The 23441-nt window shown below is 41.1% G+C and overlaps 1 protein-coding gene across 3 annotated transcripts; it reads left to right on the forward strand.

The window, feature by feature from the left end:
- Positions 1-286: 286 nt before the first annotated feature.
- ttyh3a (tweety family member 3a) lies at positions 287-22340 on the forward strand. 3 transcript variants are annotated; one of them, XM_044330681.1, is made up of 16 exons: positions 287-630; positions 1084-1313; positions 4233-4402; positions 6169-6280; positions 6438-6658; positions 7496-7591; positions 8570-8642; positions 9533-9608; positions 13008-13063; positions 13766-13858; positions 14600-14692; positions 15491-15627; positions 17012-17185; positions 17621-17696; positions 18211-18312; positions 18404-19728. In XM_044330681.1, exons 2-15 carry the CDS (start codon positions 1188-1190, stop codon positions 18289-18291), a joined length of 1584 nt encoding a protein of 527 aa, XP_044186616.1. In that variant the 5' UTR covers positions 287-630; positions 1084-1187; the 3' UTR covers positions 18292-18312; positions 18404-19728. The 3 variants fall into 3 exon arrangements, with proteins under 3 accessions (XP_044186616.1, XP_044186615.1, XP_044186617.1); XM_044330680.1 differs by having other exon boundaries at positions 18211-19728; XM_044330682.1 differs by lacking the exons at positions 18211-18312; positions 18404-19728 and adding an exon at positions 19735-22340 and having other exon boundaries at positions 288-630.
- Positions 22341-23441: the final 1101 nt, after the last annotated feature.

Here is a 23441-nt window from a genome sequence, read left to right on the forward strand (position 1 = left end):
GCATAAATAATGCTGCTTTCAAGTGCTCCTCCTATATTCCAGTTTCTGTGTTTCTATACTCGTAAATAAAATATTTGCACTATAGTTGTCATACTATTTAAATGAAGAGGCATAGCTTCAGAATGGACAAAAAACTGAGATTTTAATTCACCTGCTAAATGTTGCTATGCTCGTCACTTTAATGTTAATTTTGCAAATGCAGTCCACAAGCAGGCGCAATATTTCTAACAGCACTTGAACCTCTCATTAATCCAACACTAGGGCGCCTCTGGGTGGCGCTACTGGGTCATTTTTTATGCCGGTGAGGGCGGTTGTGCTCTGGCCGGGCCGGGTAGGCTGCCAGCTGGGTGAATGTCGTGAACAGTCGCTGTGTTGGCTCCACTCTGGATGGAGGTGATAGTGTCGGAGGGGGCTTGTCTGAGTTGTTTCGGTGGAATAAAACTGCAAGAGATGAACTGAGGAATAACAAACTCGACAAACCAGGATGTAACTAACCGCAGACCAGAATGTCAAGTGGAACAAAAGAGACTTCTTGTTGTTATTCGCCTCCGTGCCCGAGTCTCCGTGGACTGAACTAACCAGCAGCTAAACCGGCTAACGTTAGCTGAGTTAACGCTGGATACATTGCGGGTATGGCTTGCTATAAAAACTGTGTTTTAATTGCAATTTAAATGAACCGCGACACTGCTGATTTTAACAGTAAACAATACAACAGGATGTCCTCTAGCGACAAAACATTGGCTCGAGTTGACAGGTTAACAAGCTAACTAGCTCCAGACTAGCTAAGCTTCAGGTCGCCTTGGTTAACGCTATAGCTACTAGTTAATGTTAGCAAGATAAAGCAGTAGCTAGCTACGTTTGTCAAGTTTCCCAGCTTTTCTTTCCTCTAGCGGTCTGTGAAACTAACATTATTAAATAGTTATCTATGTATCAACTGCTTTAAAATTATGAATTGGGTGAATAAAGACATGTGTACGAAATAACACTTAATTAGGTAGTAATATGACTTAACGTGTACTAGCTTGGTTTCTTATACTAGTTTAGTAACACTGCTTCTGCTTTTGTTTTTCATCCCTTATACAGACACGCTGTATGAAGTGGACTCCCTTGACTGTTTACAGTTTCAAGCATCCTTTCTTGCTTGTCTGCTAAGTGGATCGCAATTGACATTTATTAACTAACTCGCCATGGCAGCAGTGGTGAGCTACTCTCCACCATGGTGGGTGAACCTGCTACACAGACTTCCACATTTCAACTTAAAGTTCGAGCAAACAAGCAGTGATTTCCAACCAGAGGACTGGACATATCAACAGGTAAAATGACCTCAATCCTGTTGGGTTTTTTTTGCATCGTATCAAGTGTTCCTAGAGGTTGGGATTCCCAGGCAGCATATACATGCCTTCAGGGATCTTTACAACTAATGTTTCATTCATTATCAGTTTGACTCAAGTGTTCACCCTCAAGTCTAGTATGATAAGTGGGATATGATGGTGTACCGTACTTTCTCTAAGCCTGCAGCATTAAGTTTGAGATTAAAATTATGTGTTTCTCTCAGTGACCTGTTTGCACCTGTTCCTTCTCTTTATCTTTTGATCCATGTCACCATCTGTGTGTAGCTGTTATATCCATGTCTCGACCTTTTCCGGACACCAGCCAGCTGGCATTATATAGTCTGATCCAAGCCACCTAAGTTGACCTAGTCAGCCTCTCAACTATTGTTCTCTTTATGATATATGTCCTGATTCCAACTTCTCAAAGGTGAATATTTTCTGGTTTCTTTAGTCCTCTATGACAGTAAACTGAATATCTTTGGTTTATGGACATTTGAGGGTGTCACCTTGGACTTTAGGAAACAGTGGTTGACATTTTATAGACCAAACAACTAATTGATTAATCGAGAAAACAATCAACATTAATCGATAATGAAATATGCATATGATATATATACCATTGCTAAAAAAACCACTCAGGTTAAAGAGGTTAAACCAGCAGCAGGGGTCCGGAAGGGGACCACACAGTCTGATGAACAGCATTGACTGGGGGAGGGGAGAACAGCATGGCATTTGATCACATGGTTAATATTTAAGAGAATCGCCCTAATGATATTTGATTTCCTTATTACAATGGTAGTTTGGGCGTGTGTGTAACACTCCCTTCATATGCCCTCATTTATGCTGATGCAATTAGTTTTTGTTACCCCTCAGTTGGTGGTTCTGATCCTCAGGATTCAGGGAAGTAGCTCAGTGAGTAGTCAGCTTGAAAATCTGAAATACAGGATACTTTGCAACAGCATTAGTCAGCATATGACCATATGTCAGATGATAGGGTATACTTAAATTCTGTGGAAACATCTAATTCAATTGTCCATTCAGCTTTATCCAGTATCTGGTAATGTGAAGTTTTTTTTTTTCCATTTTATTATAATGCAACAGGCAAAATAAAGAGTTATACTCTATCACTTACAGGGTACATTCAACCACAAAACAATAACAATTGTCGTTAATTCATTTGTTTTATGCTGTTCCTTTTTGAAAATGCGTCAGTACCAAATATTCTGTGGCATTGTGGTTTTTAAAAGGCTGTGGGAGACTGGGTAATGAACATGTAGCATTGTAGTTTCGGAGACAACTGAGGACAGAGAGAATCACAAGAAATAAAGGGTAGTTTTTAACACAACTTGGCAGACGTAGGTGATTTTCGAGTGTCGTTTACAAGTTCGAAAATAAAAGCATTTCCCTTTTTTAAGTGGAAGTGTGATTCAGAAAATCCAGAAGTGAATCATGATTCGTTAGAAATGGATCAACATATGATGATGTGCTACAGCTGTTACAGACATCCATGTCTGAAAATGAAAGTAATCTCAAGCGTTTAAGTACACAGAGTCTGGTTTTGCTTTGACTCATTTACGTAGATGAGAGATATCACCTGTCAGGTTTCTTAAGTTGATAATGACTCATTTAGCGGAGAATGTGGGCCATAGTTTAAACAAAATGAGGAGACACTGGATTCCATTTGCTGATAAAGTTCACCATTGTACCACCTCACAGCTGTTATTGTCTAGCTCTCTGAGGTATATTTGAGAGCCTTTTCCTGGTAGGACAGGAAAGGTTCATTGGCTGGATAATAATGGTTGCCACTGTGTTGGTGCCCAGTATGTACAGCCAGAAGTTCAATGTAAACAACATTAGTCTTAAAAGGAGGGGGGTATTCAGTGGCCACAGAATGGTTGAATGAAACTGTTATGTACATTTTATTAGAATTCCCAACTAATCCATCTGTTTTGCACCTTTTTAATGCAGTAAGAGCAAAACAAAGTGGTCAACATCAGGCTAAACCATGATTATTTCCCCCCTGTGATGACAGATTGTTGTCAATGCAGTGCACTCATTCAGGCTTCAGGGAAAACCTTGACCAGTTGGTGCTCACTATAGGACTATGTGATGATGATGGAACAGCAACTGCTGGACTTCTCTTGCACTCAGTGAGCCCTGTCTGTCTTAATTGTGCAGAGCAACATGCAAGAACCATGTCATTTAATGGCATTTGTGTCTGAGCAGTCTGTTATTTGTTTTTATCACAGTAAATACTAAATATTGTCAGGACACAGGACTAGTCTCACCAGATATTTTGGTTTAAGTACATGCTTTAAGTCTGCAATTTGTTCCAAGATTGAATTCAATCTTTGCCCTGAACAAGACAACAACCTTTGCATTCGGGTGTGTCAGTAACTCACTGTGATGCATTGTTGAAAAAACGGAACAAAAAGAGCAACCCTGTTTTTGTTTTTTTTTTTTTTTTTTTGGAAGAATGGAAATTTTCCCTAGCGTTGAATCCTCAGGAGTATACAGTGAACACACATGCCCTCTGTCTGACCTACATAGGACATGCTGCTGTTGTCTGGGAGGTTTGACTATCACAGTTTTATCACTGTACTGCTGGCTTTGAAATTCTGCCAGTGTGTAAAGATGACTATTGTAACCTCTAGCGGATATCACCAATTTTGTGCATATAGATGACAAAGTTTACATAATGATGAAGACAAATGTAAAAGTGGTTTTTAATATAATGTGCAGATAAGAAGACAACATGTTTGAATCTCATCGCTCTTCTTCAAGCATACTGTGTAGTGTTTCTCCGCAGGACTCTTTGGAAGGTCACTATCCCCGCCGTTATTGACGTGAAAGTGGTGTCAGCAATGAAGTTTCCATTAACCCTCTTCTTCTCTCCACCAGTCAATCCTGTTACTGGGAGGTTTGGCACTTGCCTGTCTGGCTCTGGACCTCTTGTTCCTGCTTTTCTATTCCATTTGGCTGTGCTGCCAGCGGAACAAAAGTGAAGACCAGCCCAACGCAGACTGCTGCTGCACAGCCTGGTGTGTTATCATCGCAACACTCGTCTGCAGGTAAGTGTAATTGTAAACCTTTACCGCATCCACAGTGGTCAAAATCAATAAATCTCCACGTTTGCAGAGCCTTGACAGTATCGCAGACTCCTCTATATATTTCTGCATTGAATAACCTGATTCAAATTTGGCAAATGACCACACTTCATCACACAAAATAGTCCAGAATCACTGTTAGCTCAGGTCAAATTTATTCACAACTCGAGGCATAAATTCTCAGCAGCAATCCAAAGAACTTTTATTACTGTAAATTGAACATCTAAGGCAGGACTTACACCCAGCCTGACAGCCTGAAAATGTTATTGCAAAGGTTAATGGATGAGTTATTAACTGCATCATAGTTTTTAAAGAAATCAGATGCATGCTCATTACACTATCAGGTAATGTGCACAATTTGCTTAGGGAAATGATACTTGAATGTGTGCACACTTTAAGCCCAAAGACCAGAGGAGTGACAGGATGTAGATATAGGCTACATGGGCTTCATTTTTATTTTTGATGTAGATATTTGAAGTGTGAGAACTTTACCATCTGGACAAAGCTTTATCTATCCTTGAGCACTGCATTTGTTTCCTGTTTTCCTCCCTCTGTTGATGGGCCACTGGAGAGCCATCATGGTTGATTCAGAGTAAGACAAAGAGCGTGGGGACCTGATGAGTACAAGAACTGCATTACAATCACTATATCTGTGTGTGTGTGTGCTTGTACCCACGCGCACATGCGTTATAGTGAAAGCAGGGAAAACGGAGTTTAGAGAGATGAGACATTTCTGTGCTTTTGTTTTGCTTTGCTTTTGTTCTTCGACAAAGAGTCCATGCTTGGCTCCACAAAGCACTGCACGACTGTTATGAGGATATTGGGATTATCTTGAATTTTTTTTCTTTGTTTTTTGTCAGCTGAATATTGAAAGAGCAGTAAAGAGTTTCCACAGGTTCACATGCCAGTAGGGAGGCTGGTTTTGTGTTTTTTTTTTGCTGTGACACCGCTCCCGTTCACCTCTTTCTCACTGCAGAGTGTGAGAGGAAGAGATTAGCAGCCGTCCAGGAAGAGGGAGAACCCATTGATTCACTGAGTGCTGTTAGCCTGGTCTGACTTGGGTTGAAGTGATTCGTTTATCATCATCCCCACTTGATAAAATTCTCTCTGGCATAGGATGGGTGTTAGCACAAAGACCAACAGCTGCAACACAGGAAGAGATATCGGCACAGAAGCCTCTCTCTTCAAATTGCTTCCCAGAGTGCAGAAAGGGCGTTGATTTTTCTGTCACTGAAATACACATGACATACAAAGCAATATCACTGCCAGTAGCTTCTACTCTCTATCATACATCAAGATAGAATATCAGAAGTCGCGCACAACAAAATCGTCCCATTATTGAAAACGTTTCTTTAAGTTCATGCACCTATAGAAAATGTTGCCAGTGCAGTTGTCAGAACTGTTTTTCTGCAACCTGAGGCCTGTCTGTGCAAATGAGAGCCGATCCCCTGCCTCAGTACAGCCTTTGTCAGCCCTAGTGTGGGGTTTGGGGCATAGCTGGTCCATTCCTCCGTGTTTCCATGGTTCTGTATGGAGTCTTTCTATTGGAACTGAAAGGAGCCTGTTGACTGGGGTCTGAACCGACAGGGTTAATGTGGAGTTCACACGCCTCTCTCCCTGCCTCGCTATCTCCCTCGCTCGCTCTCTTCTCTGTCTCCTCTCTGTCTTTTTTAGCTAATCCCTCCTCCTCACCACCCTGTCTCCCCTCCCTTTCTTTTGTTTCCCCTCAGTGCTGGCATTGCTGTCGGTTTCTATGGGAACGGCGAGACTTGTGATGGAGTGAATCGACTGACGTATTCCCTGCGCCATGCTAACCGCACAATCACTGGCGTGCAGAAGCTGGTAAGGCTGAGAGCACAAATTACACCAACATATTTAATAATTCACAACCCTTCTGCCATGAGCATTCCCGGTTTCCCCTACCACAAAAGACGTGTAGTGAATTCCTTTTCCTCTCTGAACTCCATCGTGACCTTGTTTATGCCTGTGTTGTGTCTAGGTGGATGATAGTACATCCTCATTGAACCAGACGGTAGATGACAATCTGCAACAGCTTGAGGTCCAGTACGCGCAGCATGCGGACTACCTGTCCATCATCCAAAAGCTGCAGGGACAGCTGGACGAGCTGGTCAGACAGATGGTGGAGATTCCCTTCTGGGACAACACCAACATCTCCCTGGAGGAGCTGGCCGTCCAGATTGAGCTGTATGACTGGTACAGGTAAGACTGTAATAGTGGAGTCCAAGCATTATCATTCAAATTCACAGAGTAATACAAGAAAAATAAAACTCATATTTAATGCCTGTCTTGAGAGTAGTTTCTGGATCATCATCAACGCTTTATTTTCTGCAGTAAAAGTTTAACTGTCAACAATCTGAGACTGATGCAGCAGAGTTATGAGTGTCAGTGTGTGCTACATCCCTTTTTATTAAACTTTCAATGCAGACACACACCACATCACCATAATTTACATTGTTGTGAAAACTGTCACTCAACTCTTGAGTTCATATATTGTTGAAAGGTTGAGAGTTAGTTGATCTTTTCCCGGGTGAGACGGTGTTTTCAGAGGCTGCGTTTGTTTGATATGTGTCTGAATTAAAACCGGGAGTGAATCTAAAATAGGAAACAGAGGCGAGCACAGACAACAAGACAAGAAGGGAATCTGACTTATTCAGCATGTCATTAGGCAGCTGACTCACTAAGAATCTCAAACCTGCCTGAGTTTTTCCACTGTGTTAGAAGATGTCGAAGGCTGTGTTGTGGCATCCCTCTGGGCTGTATTGACTTTGCATACATATGTGCATAAAATTGTGAATATGCAAATTTGATCAGCACAGGGTTTCTCAAAATGGCTCGCTGTGTTTTCACGGAGTGTCCAGACTCCATGAGGCAGTTGCACAACATTGCAGTGACTAGTAAATTGTTTATATGATAGGAACTCTACTTTTCTGTGTTTAGATTATTGAGCTCGCTGTTAAGATGGAGACGTTTTTCATTCAGAGTTACTATGCTGTGCTGCTCTTGGCCTTGTGTCGGTAAGGACATTTGTCTTCACAGGTGGCTGGGCTACATAGGCCTTCTACTGTTCGATGTCCTCATCTGCCTTCTGGTGCTGTTTGGCCTCATTCGCAACTCCAAGGGAACGCTTATAGGGTGAGTCTCATCACGAGATCATGTGCACAAGAGCACTTAAGGGAAAAACGACTCTGCCCTGGGAAATCATTTTAGGCGTCGTCACTGAACGAGTGGCAATTACTGTACATGAAAGCCCCCCCCAACTCATCAGGGCCACCTTGTCATTTTAGTTTAGTCAAGTTAAATTCATGCTCTATAAAATATCAGCCCAGTCACAATTCATTTAGCACAAGCATCACACCATCCTCAACATTTTGGTTATTACTAATGACACTTCATGACACACTTAATTCCACAGGTTCGCCCTTTATTTTTTATATTCAGGAGATTAGCTATAAAATGCTCTTTGCACATAATGGGCTAAAAATAATACAGTAAAGTCTGCCAATGAAATTGCATGAACATTAATTTATCATATCATCTGTAGTCACACAATTAATTTGCACATAATAAGTTATACTATGTGCATAACTTAGTATGTAAGTTAATTGCAATGCTTTTGGTCAATTGCTTTATATTGTTTTCTTTATTAACAATGGTTAGTCTTATACTTCTTATATCTCCGCAGTGATTTAACCAGTCGTTTCTTGAGCTTGTTTTTGTTTCTTTTACACCACACTTTCCCCATAGTGTTTCCAGCACATCAATATTTAGCAGCAGTTGTCTTTAATAATGTATATAATATGTAATCTGTTGTGGTGATGGGTCTGCTGAGCTCCTTCTGTAAAAGCTCTACCTCCTCCTCCCTCTGTTCTCTCTGTAGTTCAACCTTAACATGCACAATTTGAATACAGTGTTTGGAGGTGAGACTGGTGTCATACTTACAAAAAAACACTGGTCCGATGGGATGCGTGACAAGGCTTGAAGCATACTAAAGACCAACTTCAGTATATCTCCCTCTGCTTTATATGAAATTGGTAGTACGTGTGAATGGTCTTGCTCTTACACTGCCAGTTAAAAGTACTTCAACTTTACAACTTCTTTTTCCTTCCTCAGGGTGTGCTTGTTTGGTGTAGTGGCCCTGGTAATCAGCTGGGCCTCCCTGGGGCTTGAGTTGGCCGTCTCTGCGGTAAGTCTCTCAGTCAGAGTATGATCCTGTTTTCCAGGTAGAGCCTCACAGTTCATTGCCTGTAATTGGATAACCCAATTTTTGTGTCCACAACCACTGACTGCAGAGTTTGGCCTCGGACGGGTATTTTATTTCTCTTAATCAGTGCAGTAAAAAAAAGTTAAGATGTTGATCAAATGTGACAAGTAACAAGAAAAACAGAAACACCTGTATGATGCAATTCAAGGCAATAACCTTTCAACAAATACTACCTTAATTAAAGATTTGTTAAAACTACTGCATTAGTTGAGATAATAAGTAGATGTTTCATAAATGTTGTATTTGATACAGAATTGTTGTATTTAGTTGCATTACAATTAAAAGATTTCTTTATTTTTCTTGTCACTCAGTGTTTTCTAGAAATCCTGAAGATTAATGATGGTGATTAAAACATGTGATCACAAACAATAATTAGGATTAGCACTGTAGCCATAATATCGCAGCCCTTGTTCACAAAAGACTAAAGCAGCAAATTTGGCTGCTTTATGGAGGACAAAACTACTTTAAACCAGAATATCAGAATAAGACTCGTCAAAAAATGATTAAGATTAGTTGAGAAATGTCAAATGTAAATCTATATTTAAGCAATTGAAATATCAGTGCGGAGGATTTCCTCCACTGCGGATGAATCAGACTGTCGACACCTAAATGTGCTGGATGCAGTTTATGTGATCGCTCTCAGCTGAGACACAATCTGTCACATTGTAAAAGTGTTTTTTAAAGCTGCAGTTACTCACATGTTCCATTAAAGATGACGGCACATTTAAAGTCGTGAAGCTGTTAGCATGCAGAGAAAATGTCACCACAACTGTCTTTGTCATTGTCTTTTTGTTTGTTTGTTTGTTTTCCAGACCTCCAGTGACTTCTGTGTTGCTCCTGACACATATGTCACCAAAGTGGCAGACCAGTACGGAGTCATCAATCAAGGTATGCCTCACATATATTATGTGTCATTCATATATATCTTGACTACAATGTTGTTATGAGCCGGTTTTGTGTTCGCTCGGTCGGGCCCTTTAAAACGGTGAATATTAGTCATCTCTAAGTAGATAGGGCACATTAGGCTGAATTGTTAAATCTCCTCCCCATGGCCCATAAAAAGCCTCTAAAAATTACTGCCACATCTGCAACGGTGTCAAAGGGCAATGGGCTGCCTATTTAAGCAGTGCAGAAGCCGCTAACGTGTCTCATTTTGGTAATTGCCCAATCTGTCCCATGATGGGATGCGTGTAAAAGAAGAAATTATATTGCCTCTGGTCTTTGTGTGTGTGTGAGTGAGTGAGTGTACGAGGGAGATAAGAGCAGTGGAGGAGAGGATCAGAGACACAATATATTTTCTGCATCCCTCCTCAGTCCTTAAGAAAAAGATGATATGATGCTTGGAGGAAAGAAAAAAAAACACAAAGTACTCCTGCTTACTTGATAGCTTTTTTTTAATATCAGTGTCCAGTTTTTTTCCACTCCCTTCCTGATAATATGCTGATTGCTGAAATACACAAACCGAGCTTTCGGGCCAGTTCAAAGCTGAAATCAAAGTATCAGCTATAAATGTCGTGTGATGTTCGGTTCATCTGAAGCTCGAGCACCAACTTACTTTATTCACTGGACTGTATTATGCTGCAGATATGAAGCTTTTTGCCTCAGGGCTGATTCATGCAGTATGGGGGTTTGCCGTTCTATTTTTATAGTCTTGTAACACATGTTAACTGTTCAGCAGTTCCAAGAAATCATTTTCATTTTGAAGAAGGCATTAAGCACTTTGCTATTACGGTAACAGCGCAAATTAATATAAAACGTAGCACATGATTAAGGTTACTTTTACCTACATCAGCCTTGGAGAAGGTAAAATCTTACTTAGTATATTTTTTGCTGCTCTGCCTGCTTGAAAATCCAAATCTCTGGATAGAAGACAGAAGTGTGTTATTACTACAGTAGATTTATTGCTTTCCTTCCCTGGTTTGCTGTTGATATTTTTAGATGTTTTCTTGCATGTGCATCATTTCAACAGCCTTCGTTGTTTTTGTTTTTCATTCCTCTGCTTTCTCGTCATTTCACAATTATGTCTCTGACAGTTGGTCTCGATACAAACAGAGAATGAGGGTTAATCTGTGTAGTTTGTCATGTTGCAGACAGTATTTCTCTGTTTCTCTGATAGTTTAATTCATAGAAAACTTCATGAATAAAAAGCAGCAGTGACAGCAACGAGCTACATCTTTTGATAGAGATGCATATCATCCAGAAATTAAAATTCACTGTATTTTGAATCAAAATTTGTAAACCTGAATAACCTTTATAAAGGCTTAAAACAACATAAGCAATACTTGGTCTTTCTCTAGAACACATGCTAGTCCAGTTTGATTGGCATTTCCTAATGCTGGGAAAACTTCTTATAACAAAATACTCAGGAAGTATTTGAGAAAGCTCCAGGGACTTGAACTAAATTTGTATTGACTTTCTTACACTGCCAAAGTCTTAAACCTGGTGGGATGAGCTGGTGGGCGATCAAGCCGTGGTTTACTGATAATCAATCTGTTGGTAGAACAGAACAATAACTCTGGTCTTGTCCAAGTCATTGTAACATAAGTTTCACTCTTTGTCATTGAAATGTGGGCAGAACAAATGGAAGAGTGGCAAAAGTAACAAAAGAATCATATAAAATTGTTTCCTGAAATGTATATTTGTTTGATCATTATTAGCCATAAATGTGTCTTCTTTCAACCCGCTGTACATTGGCAGCAAGATTAACTTCTGTATCTGATACTAAGTGAAACTAAGCCCAGCCCTGTGATGAGGCATCTATAGCTCCATCCAAACCAAGTCAGACTTCAGGAAATCTGCTGCCCCTGATATTTATGTGTGTGGGTGTATATGTGAGGGCTGGATCGACAGAGACTTGCTAGATATGCACTCTACACCGGAAATTCTGTCCGCATTAGTTTGCTCAACTGTGTGGGAAAGAAGCTCCTGACACAGCAGTGTGTCCGCACGTCACTCACACCATGTGTAAAGTAGTCGGCGGTGTTCTCGCAGCTTGTATTTGTGGACATTACTGTAGCTTCTGAGTCATACCATCACATATTAAGGATTTCTCATCGACTCCCACTCATACCATAAAGTGGAAAAAGGAACCGGAGTAGGAAGAAGTGGCATGAGAAAGTCCAAAACCTTAATTACAAGCTGCTCGGGTTCGTGGTGTGCTGTGAACAGCATACAAGTTTGGTCATGTTGTAATTAACAATACCTCGAGATGATGCAACCACTCTTTGTGCTGTTTTTCAGGAGGTTCTGTGCAGTAAGAAGGGTTATACCTAAGCTTCTCACTCGCTTAATTGTGGCTGTGTCTAGGGGGAAAAAATACATTCATTTATGCTATTACAGCACGTGTGAACTTTATGCTTTTGGAACATTTCACTGCAGAGCTCAGGATTAGCTCAGCAGGTGCAAAGTAGCAGGCAAACTCTAATAGGGCAGCAGGGAACGCAACCAGACAGAGCTAGAAAATAATAAATGGTTATGTATCGGCCTCTTTCTTAGAACAAAATAGTGGTAGCTGAAACCTAACTCAACCTGAAACAAGAGATACCAGAATTATGAGATTAGCTCTCGAACTGTATGACTGAATGAACTTGGAATGAAATACAGCTGTTGATTGCAGAGTGTTGCATTGTTGAGGTCTACTGGTGCACTGTGCTCACTGTGGTCTGAAAAAAAAATGCTGTGTACAAAGCTCTGACTGCTCTCCCCCCCCCACGCAGTTTATCCAAGTTGAGAAATAGTGAGTTACTGGGACATCGGGGTCATTTGTTTGAAATGTCATAGCATCTGGGTTTCAGGATCCACATTTCCTCAGCCCCACAAGATCCACGTTTTCTGAGATCGGCTGTCATTTTTGTGGGCTTTATTCATAGTGAAAAGAGCTGAAACCATAAGTCAATTAATCAGTTAGTTGATCAACAGAAAATTAATCAGCAACTATTATGATAGTAATTAGTAGTAGTAATTAATTGTGTCATTTTTTTTTTTTAAGCAGAAAGCCTAAAATTAATCTGTTCCAAACTGTCAAATGTAAGGATTTGCTGCTTTTCTTTGTATTATATGATATTAAGTTGAATTTCTTTGATTTTTGGGCTATTAGTCAGACAAAACAAGCTTTTTGAAGATCTTATCTTGGGCTCTGAGAAAATGTGATTTCATTTTTTTCATTTTTTTTGACAAACTAAACAATTAATAACCCTCAAATTGGTGGTGAGAATAATTGTTTTAATTGAATTTATACGTCTCTGCTAACATATTCCATTCTGTTCCCACTGTCCTCTTTACTTACAGATATCCTGCAGTACTACCTTAGTTGCAATTTGGAACAAACCAACCCCTTCCAGCAGGTTTGTTGCATATGAAACTAAATTTGGTTTTGCATGTTTTGAGTTTTTAATTTGTCAAATCAAACCATCCAACCCTTAAGACAAATACATGTAAGCTGCCTGGCCGTTAGCTTAGAAGCTCAACATTCATGTAATGCTGATAATACTCAAATTCTAGCAGACACAATGTTATAAACATATTTTCTGCATGATGTATGTTCCTCTGATTGGCGAGCAGCATAACTGGGCACAATGAGTCACTCCCATTGCCTCAAAGAAGGATTTTTTTTTTTCCATACAAAAGTACAATACTTCCCATTCAACCAGCAGGAAAACTGATGCACAGCAGCTCTTCCTGTTGTCTGTACTGATAGCATTTGCTCGCTTCAAAGGATGTTACAATGAAGTGGAAACTCAATTCGCTGTGAATCTATAGTTAACCTTAATGGTCTACCTACATTTTGCCTTCCAAACTACATAAATAAATCAAAACTATTGAGGGTTTCTCAAGTCCAGGCATCTATTGTTAGTACAGCTGTAAAGAAGCTATATATAGATACAGTATATACAATATGTAAGGCTTTCAGCTCACATCTGTAAACTGTCAGCGTGCTTCCACCACCTACAAAGGGAGACAGCAACCGAAGGCTCTTGGTTATGATTGTTTTGAAATACTGTTGAGATGTTCTGGTGCTGCTACAGTATTTATACTTTTTATTTCAGAAGCTTTCCGGCAGCCACAAAGCATTAGTGGAGATGCAGGACGACGTGTCCGAACTGCTGCGCTCTGCCACCAGAGAGTATAAGCAAACTAAGGTACGTCTCCAACCCCCGTGTCGATACACTCTTCCCTGTAAAATGCCACGTTACAGGTTAGCCGTTACCATACACACTTACCCACCAGGCCGCAAGCTGTCCTGTGCTATTGTACCATTTGTGATGACAGAATATCCCAGTGAATGGGACCAAACGACTGACCTGCAGAGAAGTGAAGTGCACCTGTCCCACATAAAGATCTGCTGACGGCCCACCTGGGACCTGCATTATGTCCATTTTGCTGCATTAGGCTTTCACTGGCCCTTGTCAATACAACACTGCGGTATTGTCCAGTGCTGGTCCTTACACTGTGTTGACTGAGGCACAAATGAGAGCTGACACTGGGAATAGAGAGAGGCATATTTGACTTCACATACCCACACAGAGAAATGTGCTGAGGTCGTGGAAACATTTATATCAGGCAATCAGACACATTTTCCGCTGGAACCGTAATGAGAACAGAAGGAAGAAGGGAGACAGTCCATTAAAATGTATCATACATTAAAATCTGCCTTTTCAGCTCAAGCTGCTGTGCGGCGTTGCATATTGATGAAAGACACATCCTAGATAAATGCGCGTTGAGTGGATAATCTGTGTTTTAATCACTATCAGAAAAAAAATTGTGGCTCACTTTTTATTTGCTTTCTTTTATGTCATTCTTGACTTCTTACATCCCCCAGGTGCCAAAGTTAAGCCTCTTTCAACAGGTCTAATATACTGTTTTTCCTCATTCATTTCCAGGGAACTTTGGAGGAGATCCAGGGGATACTGAACACCACTGAGATCAGCCTACATCAGCTCACCGCCCTGGTGGACTGTCGCAGCCTGCACATGGTGAGCTGGGACAAGAGGACTTACAAAACCAAGACATTCTCACTGTAGCGTTGCTCCACGTCTCTTACAAAAAGCGCCTGGGGACTGATCTATTGTGACATCTATGTAGCGCAGCTTAGTTGTATAAAAGCAACCCTTCTTTTATGCTCATGCAGCTGACTACACCTGTCATTATAAATAACATTTGCTTTCCTGTATGTGAGTTCTTGTCCGACTGATGCTGGCTATGTACCATTTATGAAGCTGGCTGAATGACGAGTACTTGGCAGCCTCTATGCTTTGGAGGATTGTCCCTCGGTGGCGTCCAAATTCCAAGTGCACATGTGCAACTCTTGTTCCCTTTCTGCTCTTCCTTCACTCTCAAGCAGCTACCCTGTTACCATGCCAAAGCCTTATTATTTCATGAAAATTAAAGTATCTTCAGTAGAATACGCAATGTGTGTGTCAGCCCCGTGCAGTGTTTTTTACAGAATGGAGATTCTCAGTCATGATAATGTAGAGTGTAGTGCTGTTTTTCAAACGCTAGGTAAAAACGCAGCGCTTTTTCTTCTAGTAGGCCAACTGTGAGCTCATTGGTTTGACCTAGTTTAAATGAGAAATCAAAGCGGATGCATTTAAAGACCCTTTTAGAATCCACATACTGAAACTCAAGCAACTCTAGCATTTACTACCTCTTGTTTTACTTTTTCCTCCTTGTGTTTTGTTAAAATGCTTTAGACTTTTCCATTTAATCGATCTGATGTGTTTATACCTGCTATAATAACACTGTTACCTCTCTTTTTTTTTTTTTTCTCTCAGGACTACGTCCAGGCCATGACAGGACTGTGTTATGATGGACTGGAAGGCCTCATCTACCTCGTGCTCTTCTCCTTCGTCACTGCTCTCATGTTTAGCTCGATCATCTGCAGTGTGCCTCACACCTGGCATAAAAAGAGGTAAGACTTCTAACTTCCCACATTCGTCCAGAAACTCTCACCACAATGCACAGGAAGCAGCGCAAAAGCTTTTAAGCAGAGTTTGTTTGCTGGGACTGTGTATACAGTGAGAAATAGTTTAAGAGGATAAGCCTATCAATTAATTATGGGTTTACAGCATTTTTTCACCACTTCAGCTCTTGTTTTTACATGGCATGGGAATGAAGCAGGCAAAGTAAGTCAGTATAAATCTGCACAGATAAGGAAACATGATTATGTTTGTGTAAAAATTTGTGTTTGTTTGCTGTTCAAGGTTGGCTCTGTTTACCTCTGGGACATGTCCAGAATGCTCCAGCTGCTTCCTCTAATAGATTACTTCCCCTTATCCCGAGTAATTGCACAGAGTTGGCCTAAATCTATCATAACCACCGCGTGAGCCGGTGTCATTTTCTGCAGCAGAGGGGGTGAAATTATTCTAATTTCTTTTGTCCTATCAGCAGCAGACAAGGTTTTGCAGGATCGCTACAAGGAAAGTGGTTTCCCAGGCACAGCTCAGCTGCACCACATAATTAACTGATCCCTCCTAACCATTGGGGGGCATGTTCATCAGTTTGATCTCAGCTGGAGCTTCCTGTTATAAAGCAAAGGCTTACACGCTAGCAGACTGTTTTCCTCAGTGGTTCCTGCTAAGCTTGTTTTGTTTTAATGTTGTAATGATGCGTGCACACTAATTCCTTTCACCCCATCCGGAATTATAGCTTGAAATGGCAGATTATTATAGAGGATTTAGATTTTATATTAAATGTGAGAGTATTATTAGTGTAGTTAATATGTCACCTTTTTCTCTGATATGCAGATGTAAGTAAATGTGATGTGAGATGTACTGAATGTAAGTTAAGGGTTAGATATGCAAGTAGAAACCTGTGGGATGAACACTAGAGGGAGACAGGCTCCATGATGTCATTGCTGCTGTGTTCAGTCAGACCTTGTTCAGTGCATTAGTGTTATCTTATATACACTATTGTGCTTCATTGTCTGAAAAGAAACAAGTAGAGTCACACTATTTCTGCAAAAGTAGGCGACTGCTTTAATTTGACAATTTATTGTTATCATGTAAATTGAGGGTTTTACATTTTCTTGTAGAAGCTGAACCAGATACATGAGACTATTTTTACAGTCTTTGTTCAGTTCCATTAAGGTCAGAGGAAAAGTGCATTGTCTGTGCTTTAAACAGCGGAGAATTCATCGTGTTTTCCTGTCCCTCGGGCAGTGATGAAATTGAATCAAAACGTGACTGAGAATGAACACAATGTGACCACGTGGCACCTCCTTTTGTCATCGGTTAGATGGCACAAGGGGTCCCTCTGGTGGCGGTTTGACAGCGTGGTGTTGTATTATTTTGCAGGAACGAGGAGGACAGCGAGGACGAGTCTCTGAGCCACGGGGGAAGGCAAAACCCCGACAACCTGTACCGCGTTCACATGCCCAGTCTGTACAGCTGTGGCAGCAGCTACGGCAGCGAGACCTCCATCCCCGCTGCCGCCCACACCGTCAGCAACGCACCTGTGACAGAGTACATGTAAGTCGCCACTTCCCTAAACCTCTCTGAATCTCGGTGCAAAGTAGAAAACCCGTGTTCTCCTCAGTGTGGTTGATATTAGATATCTCATGTGCTCGAGTCAGTTTATACGTCCCCAGAGAGGAATTCAGCTCTCCTATAGAAAGTCATGCCTTGGCCGGCAGAGATGCAGCTGTTGCTCTCCAGCTGTGATGCTTGTGAAACCCAAAGCTCTCTGCCTCATGAGCGAAGCTCAGTGTTAGGGGAAACCGGGAGGGGGGTGAATCACCCCTCTAAACTCCATAAAGAGCGGAAGGCGCTTGGTATGCTGCAAACTGACTTTGCGAGTTTCACATATGCAATATTTTGTTTCACATCTACAAAGCACTATGTCGAGTTTTTTTTTCAGTTCTTTGCTTGTTATACCTGATTTACTGTGTGTTTTTAATTCTGCAGGGCTCAGAATGCCAACTTCCAAAACTCTCGCTGCGAAAACACGCCTCTGATAGGACGAGAGTCTCCTCCCCCCTCGGTAAGTGGAAACATAAGAACTGTAAGAACTGTAGAAACACCTCCAGGTCATTTGGCAGCCTTTTATGAGGGACTGATTCTATCAACATAGTACCCTGGTCTCAATATCATCGGACCCATTTTAATATATGGCATTTTTTAACTCAAGCTCTTGTTTCTATGAGCATCCACCCTGCCAGTGACACTGTACTTAACCTTTTTGATGAAGAAGCAGGTAAAACAAAAAACAATTAACCTGCACGGATCAGTAAAGTGTCAAATTGTCATATGACATCATTTATATCTTTGATGGCAGTGTTTTCTGTCTTGATAAAAGTTGCGATGTTAGCGTTTGTATCACAAGCCAACCTCACTCATTCCCTCCTGCCCCCCCCTCCCCCCTCGTTGGCCTGAACCTCCACCAGAGATCCTGCCCTCCCTGGTGTCCGTGTGTCTGCCTGGACCTAGACGCTGCTTTGTGTATCTTCTCTATACTCTCTTCTTGTCGTTTTTTTTTTCCCTGCGAATCCATACAGTTGTATTTGACTGCCGCGGACAGTAACAGCGGTCTCAGCTGGCAGTTAAAGCCTTCGGAGAGTTCAAGATCGTTTTGGTAACCTCATCTGCTATGCTAACAGGTACAAAACATGCCCGCCTCCTCCACCCCCGCTGGCCTGTTCCTCCTCTGTACCACCTCCCAAAACCCAGTTCTATTCACCCTCTATTCAGGTCCCACCATGAGCTGCTGGACCTCCCCTCCTCCCCACCACCACTCCCCTCTTCTGTCCTGACTCTTGCTAAGTGTCCCACCTGGTGTCCCACCTGATGTTTGTTTCCTGTGGCCCCGGGCTGCATGTCCCCCTACCCCTCTGCACCACAGATGTATTGGGAGGAACATGTGAAGCTGTAACTCTGCCCTGAGGCTCATTGTGACCTATGAGTCAGCGACAAGTCAACGTCAAATTAAGAAGCCGTTTAACTGTTTCACCGATCATGTGGATTTTCTTTGTTTTGATTCTTGGGTTCGAGGGTGAACGAATATGAATTAAAACCATTTATATTACACTTTAAAACCACAACAGGGAAGCAACAGCACCACCTTTTCTGTATGTCTCCGAATATGTTTAATTGTCATGTTGGAAGTTTAATACAGAATACAGAATATTTTCAGCCGGCGTTTTTTATTTCCTTATATTTTCCCTACTGTCACTATGTGGTGGTTTTACTATAAAAATAGTCGGTAAACACACACCAATTTAACAAATATTACATAGGTATACTACACAGAATAAGAAAGTAGTTCAGGTAAATATCTAATGATACATCTTTCCTCTTAACATCCAAGGTAAGTCGTGTCGTTTCTTGGAGCCGATATCGGTGCCGATGCTCAGCTTTCACATCCTCAACAGGCTGTCCAAATGGCTCTGAAGGGAAAAGCAACAGTGTTTTCACATGAGTTTGAAATGCAGCCTTCCTTTTGTGCTTGTATCGCCTGTATTTTTTTTTGTTTTTTAAAGAAAGCATGGGTGCATCATAAATGTTTACGAATGATTGGCCCCCGCCGATGTGCACGCAGGTTAAAAACAAAAAAAAAACCTTCCTCTAAAATCAGTGTATATTTCTACAATTCCTCTGATGTCCTCATCCTCTGTAGCTGTTTTTGTGATCTTCTTTCTGTATATTTGAATAATTGAAGGTCCCTTTAGATTCCAGCACTGCGGAGTAACTAGTTTGAAAGGTAATCTGTGTAGAATTTACTCAGTAGCGATTTGTGATGCATGTATATTTTTATGTTTCTCCACTGCTGCTTTCGATGAATTATTTAACAAAAGGGTTTTTTTCTTCCTGCTCTGCAAAGCACTGGGTCCAAAAGACAAAACTGAGCCTCTGAAACTGTTTGCCGTTCCAACAGATAAAAATCTTTGAAATCTTCATCTTTCAATCAAGTCATATAATAAAGAGAAAATCCTACATGGACTGTGTTTTTAAACTATGTTATAAAAGTGACATGGGCTAATTGTAATAAACTATAAAGCAGCATTTTCTGTTTTCGTCCACAGTACACCTCCAGCATGCGGGCAAAGTACTTGGCCAACAGCCGACCAGATCCCAACAACCCTCCGGCGCACTAGACGACACTGGACTCGTCCCGTCTGCAGCACTGACGTCTCCGAAGTCGTTCAGTCAGTCCTTTTTTTCCTCTCATCGATGATTTTTTTTTTTCTATTCACACGCTCCACTGTCTGCTTCCCCGCACCATTAACTGTCTCTCTCGACTCCATATGGAAAAACCAAATGTGCTTTTGCTGGTTGTTTGAAACAGAACTGAAGGAAATCCTGCAGAAACTCATCTCACGAACCAGAAAGTGGAAGTTTTTTTTAGTCTCTCGTAGCTTTGTTTTCCGATATCTACATTCTCCGGCTGATGTTTACCGTCGCAAGAAGCGTCGTCGTCGCTGGGAATTCGATTCTGACGGAGCCCAGACTTACATACACTCCAGTTTTTGTTTTTTTTTTTCCATTTGTCTACACATTAACATTCACGGTGTCACACCTAACAAGGCATTGCAGTGTTGAGGACTCTGGGAGTGCTCATAGACAATAACACTGATTACTACTGGTTGTTGTTTTGTAAAGTACTGTACTGAGAGAAACGCCTTACACATGAACATGGGAAGAAGGTATCTACTGTTTTCTTTCCCACCTGAAGTGTAGACATCCTTTTCTCACAGAATTACACTCAACACAGATCATCATCATAGTATAGAGTCATTGTACAGTGCAACATCTCAGCTCCTCAGGTCAGTTTTCTGCTTGTGGAACTCGATGCAAATCTTAATTTCAACCAGTAAGATTTGTATTTTCCTCCAGGTAATGTTGACATACTGTATATCACACGTGCACAACACATTAATACTATTTTTTACATCGGCTTGTTGTTGGATTTTGTCTTAAACCTGATGTGTGGGACCAGTCATCCTGCAGTATTGCATGTCTTACAGTTCCGAAATCTGAAAAAGTTGTTATTTCCTGTGGCATTTTTTTTTTTTTTTTTTTTTTTTTAAATACATAGATGAGCCACTATTCCACAGCAGTGACTGTAACAGATTTTGAACCGCAGAGTGCTGCGAAGCTGTGAACTTGATTCTGGCACATGCTCTCAGAGGATTTGATAAGGACAAAGATGAGCTGCACGATGGCGATGCAGCTGTCTTGACAAGAGGAGTCTCAGCGGGATGACGACGTTCATCAAAAAAAAAAAAAAAAATTGAAGCGTAATGAGAGATTTTTATACTACTGGAAGCAGAAACTTTTTTTTTTTTTTTTTTTTAACAGCTCCATGCAGCCGATGGTGAATCACAGGAGGAGTCTTGTGCAACGTTACTCCAGACTTTTTAAGATGATTTGCAGCTCCCTCCTCACCACACTGCTTGTTATTCTCTCCATGTTCCTGCTCAGTCGTAAAGCCTCACCTCCCCCCCCTAACAGAACTAGGAACTGTCCACACACATCCTCGAGTCTGCACGGCAACGTTTTTTTTTTTTTTCTCTCTCGACCAAACGCGACACTTTAGAGTTAGAAAAATCCTCCCACTGATTATCCCAAAAGATGTCTTAATGCAAGTTTATGTGATTTTTAAAATACGCATATCACAATTCGTAGGAGAATTTCAAAGAGAAACCTTATGCATCGGCAATGCAGTGTCTCACAAATGTGTTTTAGCATTTATAACAAAAACAAAAAAAAACAAAAAACAAATAGATAATGGTGAGTGGATGCTGTGAAGGGATTGCGATTAGCCTGATTAGCCTCTGCTCTCTTATCATCTGTCGGGCTCCTTTTCCCGTTGAAGCATGACGATCCTTCATACGTGGAGTGAGATGTTTGTACTACTGCTGCCGCTTCAACTCGCTTCTCTTAGATGTGCATCGTGATCAGTACAAGAGGTGTGTGTGTGTGTGTGTGTGTGTGTGTGTGTGCGTGTGTGTGTGTATGTGTGTTTGAGACTGTGCCAACAAGTGAAGCACAAACTTTTTACTATCTGAATATCTTTTTAAATGTCTTTTACTTTTAGGCCTGTTTTGTAAAGTTGATAGCTCCTGGTTGCCTGTGCAATCAAATGAGAAAATGAGCCTGACTTTTTTTTTTTTTTTTTTTTTCCAAATCATTTACGCTCTGTAAAACATTACACTGATGCAATCTCTCTGTTTTTGGGGTAGTAGTCATATTCTCTTTGTTGTTTGTTACGCAAAAGGCTGTTGTACAGATTTCAAACATTTTTAAAATGAAGAAAAAAAAAAGTCGCTAAAAATTGACATTAACTTTTTTAAAATTCATTTTAAGCTTATTTCACATTTTTAAACTCTTTTTTTTTTCTATTTGATTTGCTTGTAGTTTTTTTCTTTCATTTTAGAATCTGTAGCAAGCACAGATGTGAACATGTGTTGCTTCATTAATGTGAATATGGTAAATAGATTTAAATTTTTCTTTGAGTTTTTTTTGTTTTGTTTTGTTTTTGTTTTTTTTTGAAAAAAAATCTCTGTAGATGTAATCAGTTTATTTTATACATCATTTTTTGCTATCTCTTAAAATGTGTACATGTAAAACCTGTGGTTATATTGAGCTTGAATGCTGTGTTTTAAAATTAAACCTTAACTGTACATCAGCAGATTGTTTGATTTATTGATTTCAGATTATTGGGTAAATCTATCCTGACCAGGAACAGACACTAGGTAGCAGCATAACATTGCTGCCTTCCACTGCCGGCTTGGTTGTTCCCATAATTTACTGAAGAGGCATGTGTCATTTTTTTTCTACTAAACAGTAGTTGGGGAAGTATATCGTAGTTTAATGCTGCTCAGGGGATTTGAATGTCGCCTTAGCAGCGTTTCCGTGAGAAAGAATGGATGTATGTTGGTGTTTATTTCTGTTGCAGTGCAGTGACAGACCTCAGACTTGGACAGAGATCAGCTTGAGAGGAAAAAAGGCTATCTTGTGTGTCTGACCTCTCCGGGCCGACAGCAGGCGAGAGGTCAGTGTCAACACCGGGCCACCAGTCCGGTTTTGTCAGCTTCCTTCATACCGCCGGCCAGCTGCTGCTGCTGCTGCTGCTGCCCCAAACACCTCCTCCTCATGTGGAAGGTTGGGGTGTTGAAACGGATTATGAAAGAAAGAGAGGGAATGGATTTTACAATGTCAGATTCAGTTAAAATATGCACTAAAAGGTTAAAAAAGGTTTTTAGGCAATCAAAAATACAAATTTTGGCAGGAAATGCAATGCTTTTTTTTCTGATCTTTTGAGTTATTTTCTGTCTCGAGAGATGAATGTAGAGATTACATCATCTCCTGGGCTCCCCGCTGTTTATTGTGGGGGCCGAACTAAACAAAGCAGTAAACAAACAAAGCATGACGGCGGCATTTAAGTTTTTACAACCCGTCCTGCACACAGAGAGCAGAGATGCAAATGAAATTTCACACGGCCTCACTGTCGAGGAAATTGAATTACCCTGCTTGTTGCTGGACTGAAGGAATGCATTACTAATGCTTTGAGGTGGGGAGCTGAATGGAGTGGGGGGTGCCTGCACCCTCTGACCCCCCCCCACCCACCCCCACCCCGCACCCCACACCCCCCCCACACAGACACTTCCTGAGTCTGACTGGGCTCACTGCCAGGTGGACGGACCACAGCTCTCCCTCTGCCAAGCAGCTGCATGACGGACAGGGGACACACGAGAGTGTTTGAGCTGCACAAGGCAAGACTTCCATT

This window comes from Thunnus albacares, chromosome 17 (assembly GCF_914725855.1).
Source record: "Thunnus albacares chromosome 17, fThuAlb1.1, whole genome shotgun sequence".
NCBI lineage: Eukaryota > Metazoa > Chordata > Actinopteri > Scombriformes > Scombridae > Thunnus > Thunnus albacares.

Bases quoted from the DNA above. Each gene is read 5' to 3' on its own strand.
- ttyh3a (XM_044330680.1), top strand. From the start codon at position 1,188: ATGGCAGCAGTGGTGAGCTACTCTCCACCATGGTGGGTGAACCTGCTA. The intron at 6,659-7,495 runs GTAAGACTGTAA...TTGTCTTCACAG, and splicing joins GAGCTGTATGACTGGTACAG to GTGGCTGGGCTACATAGGCC. The intron at 8,643-9,532 runs GTAAGTCTCTCA...TTTGTTTTCCAG, and splicing joins TTGAGTTGGCCGTCTCTGCG to ACCTCCAGTGACTTCTGTGT.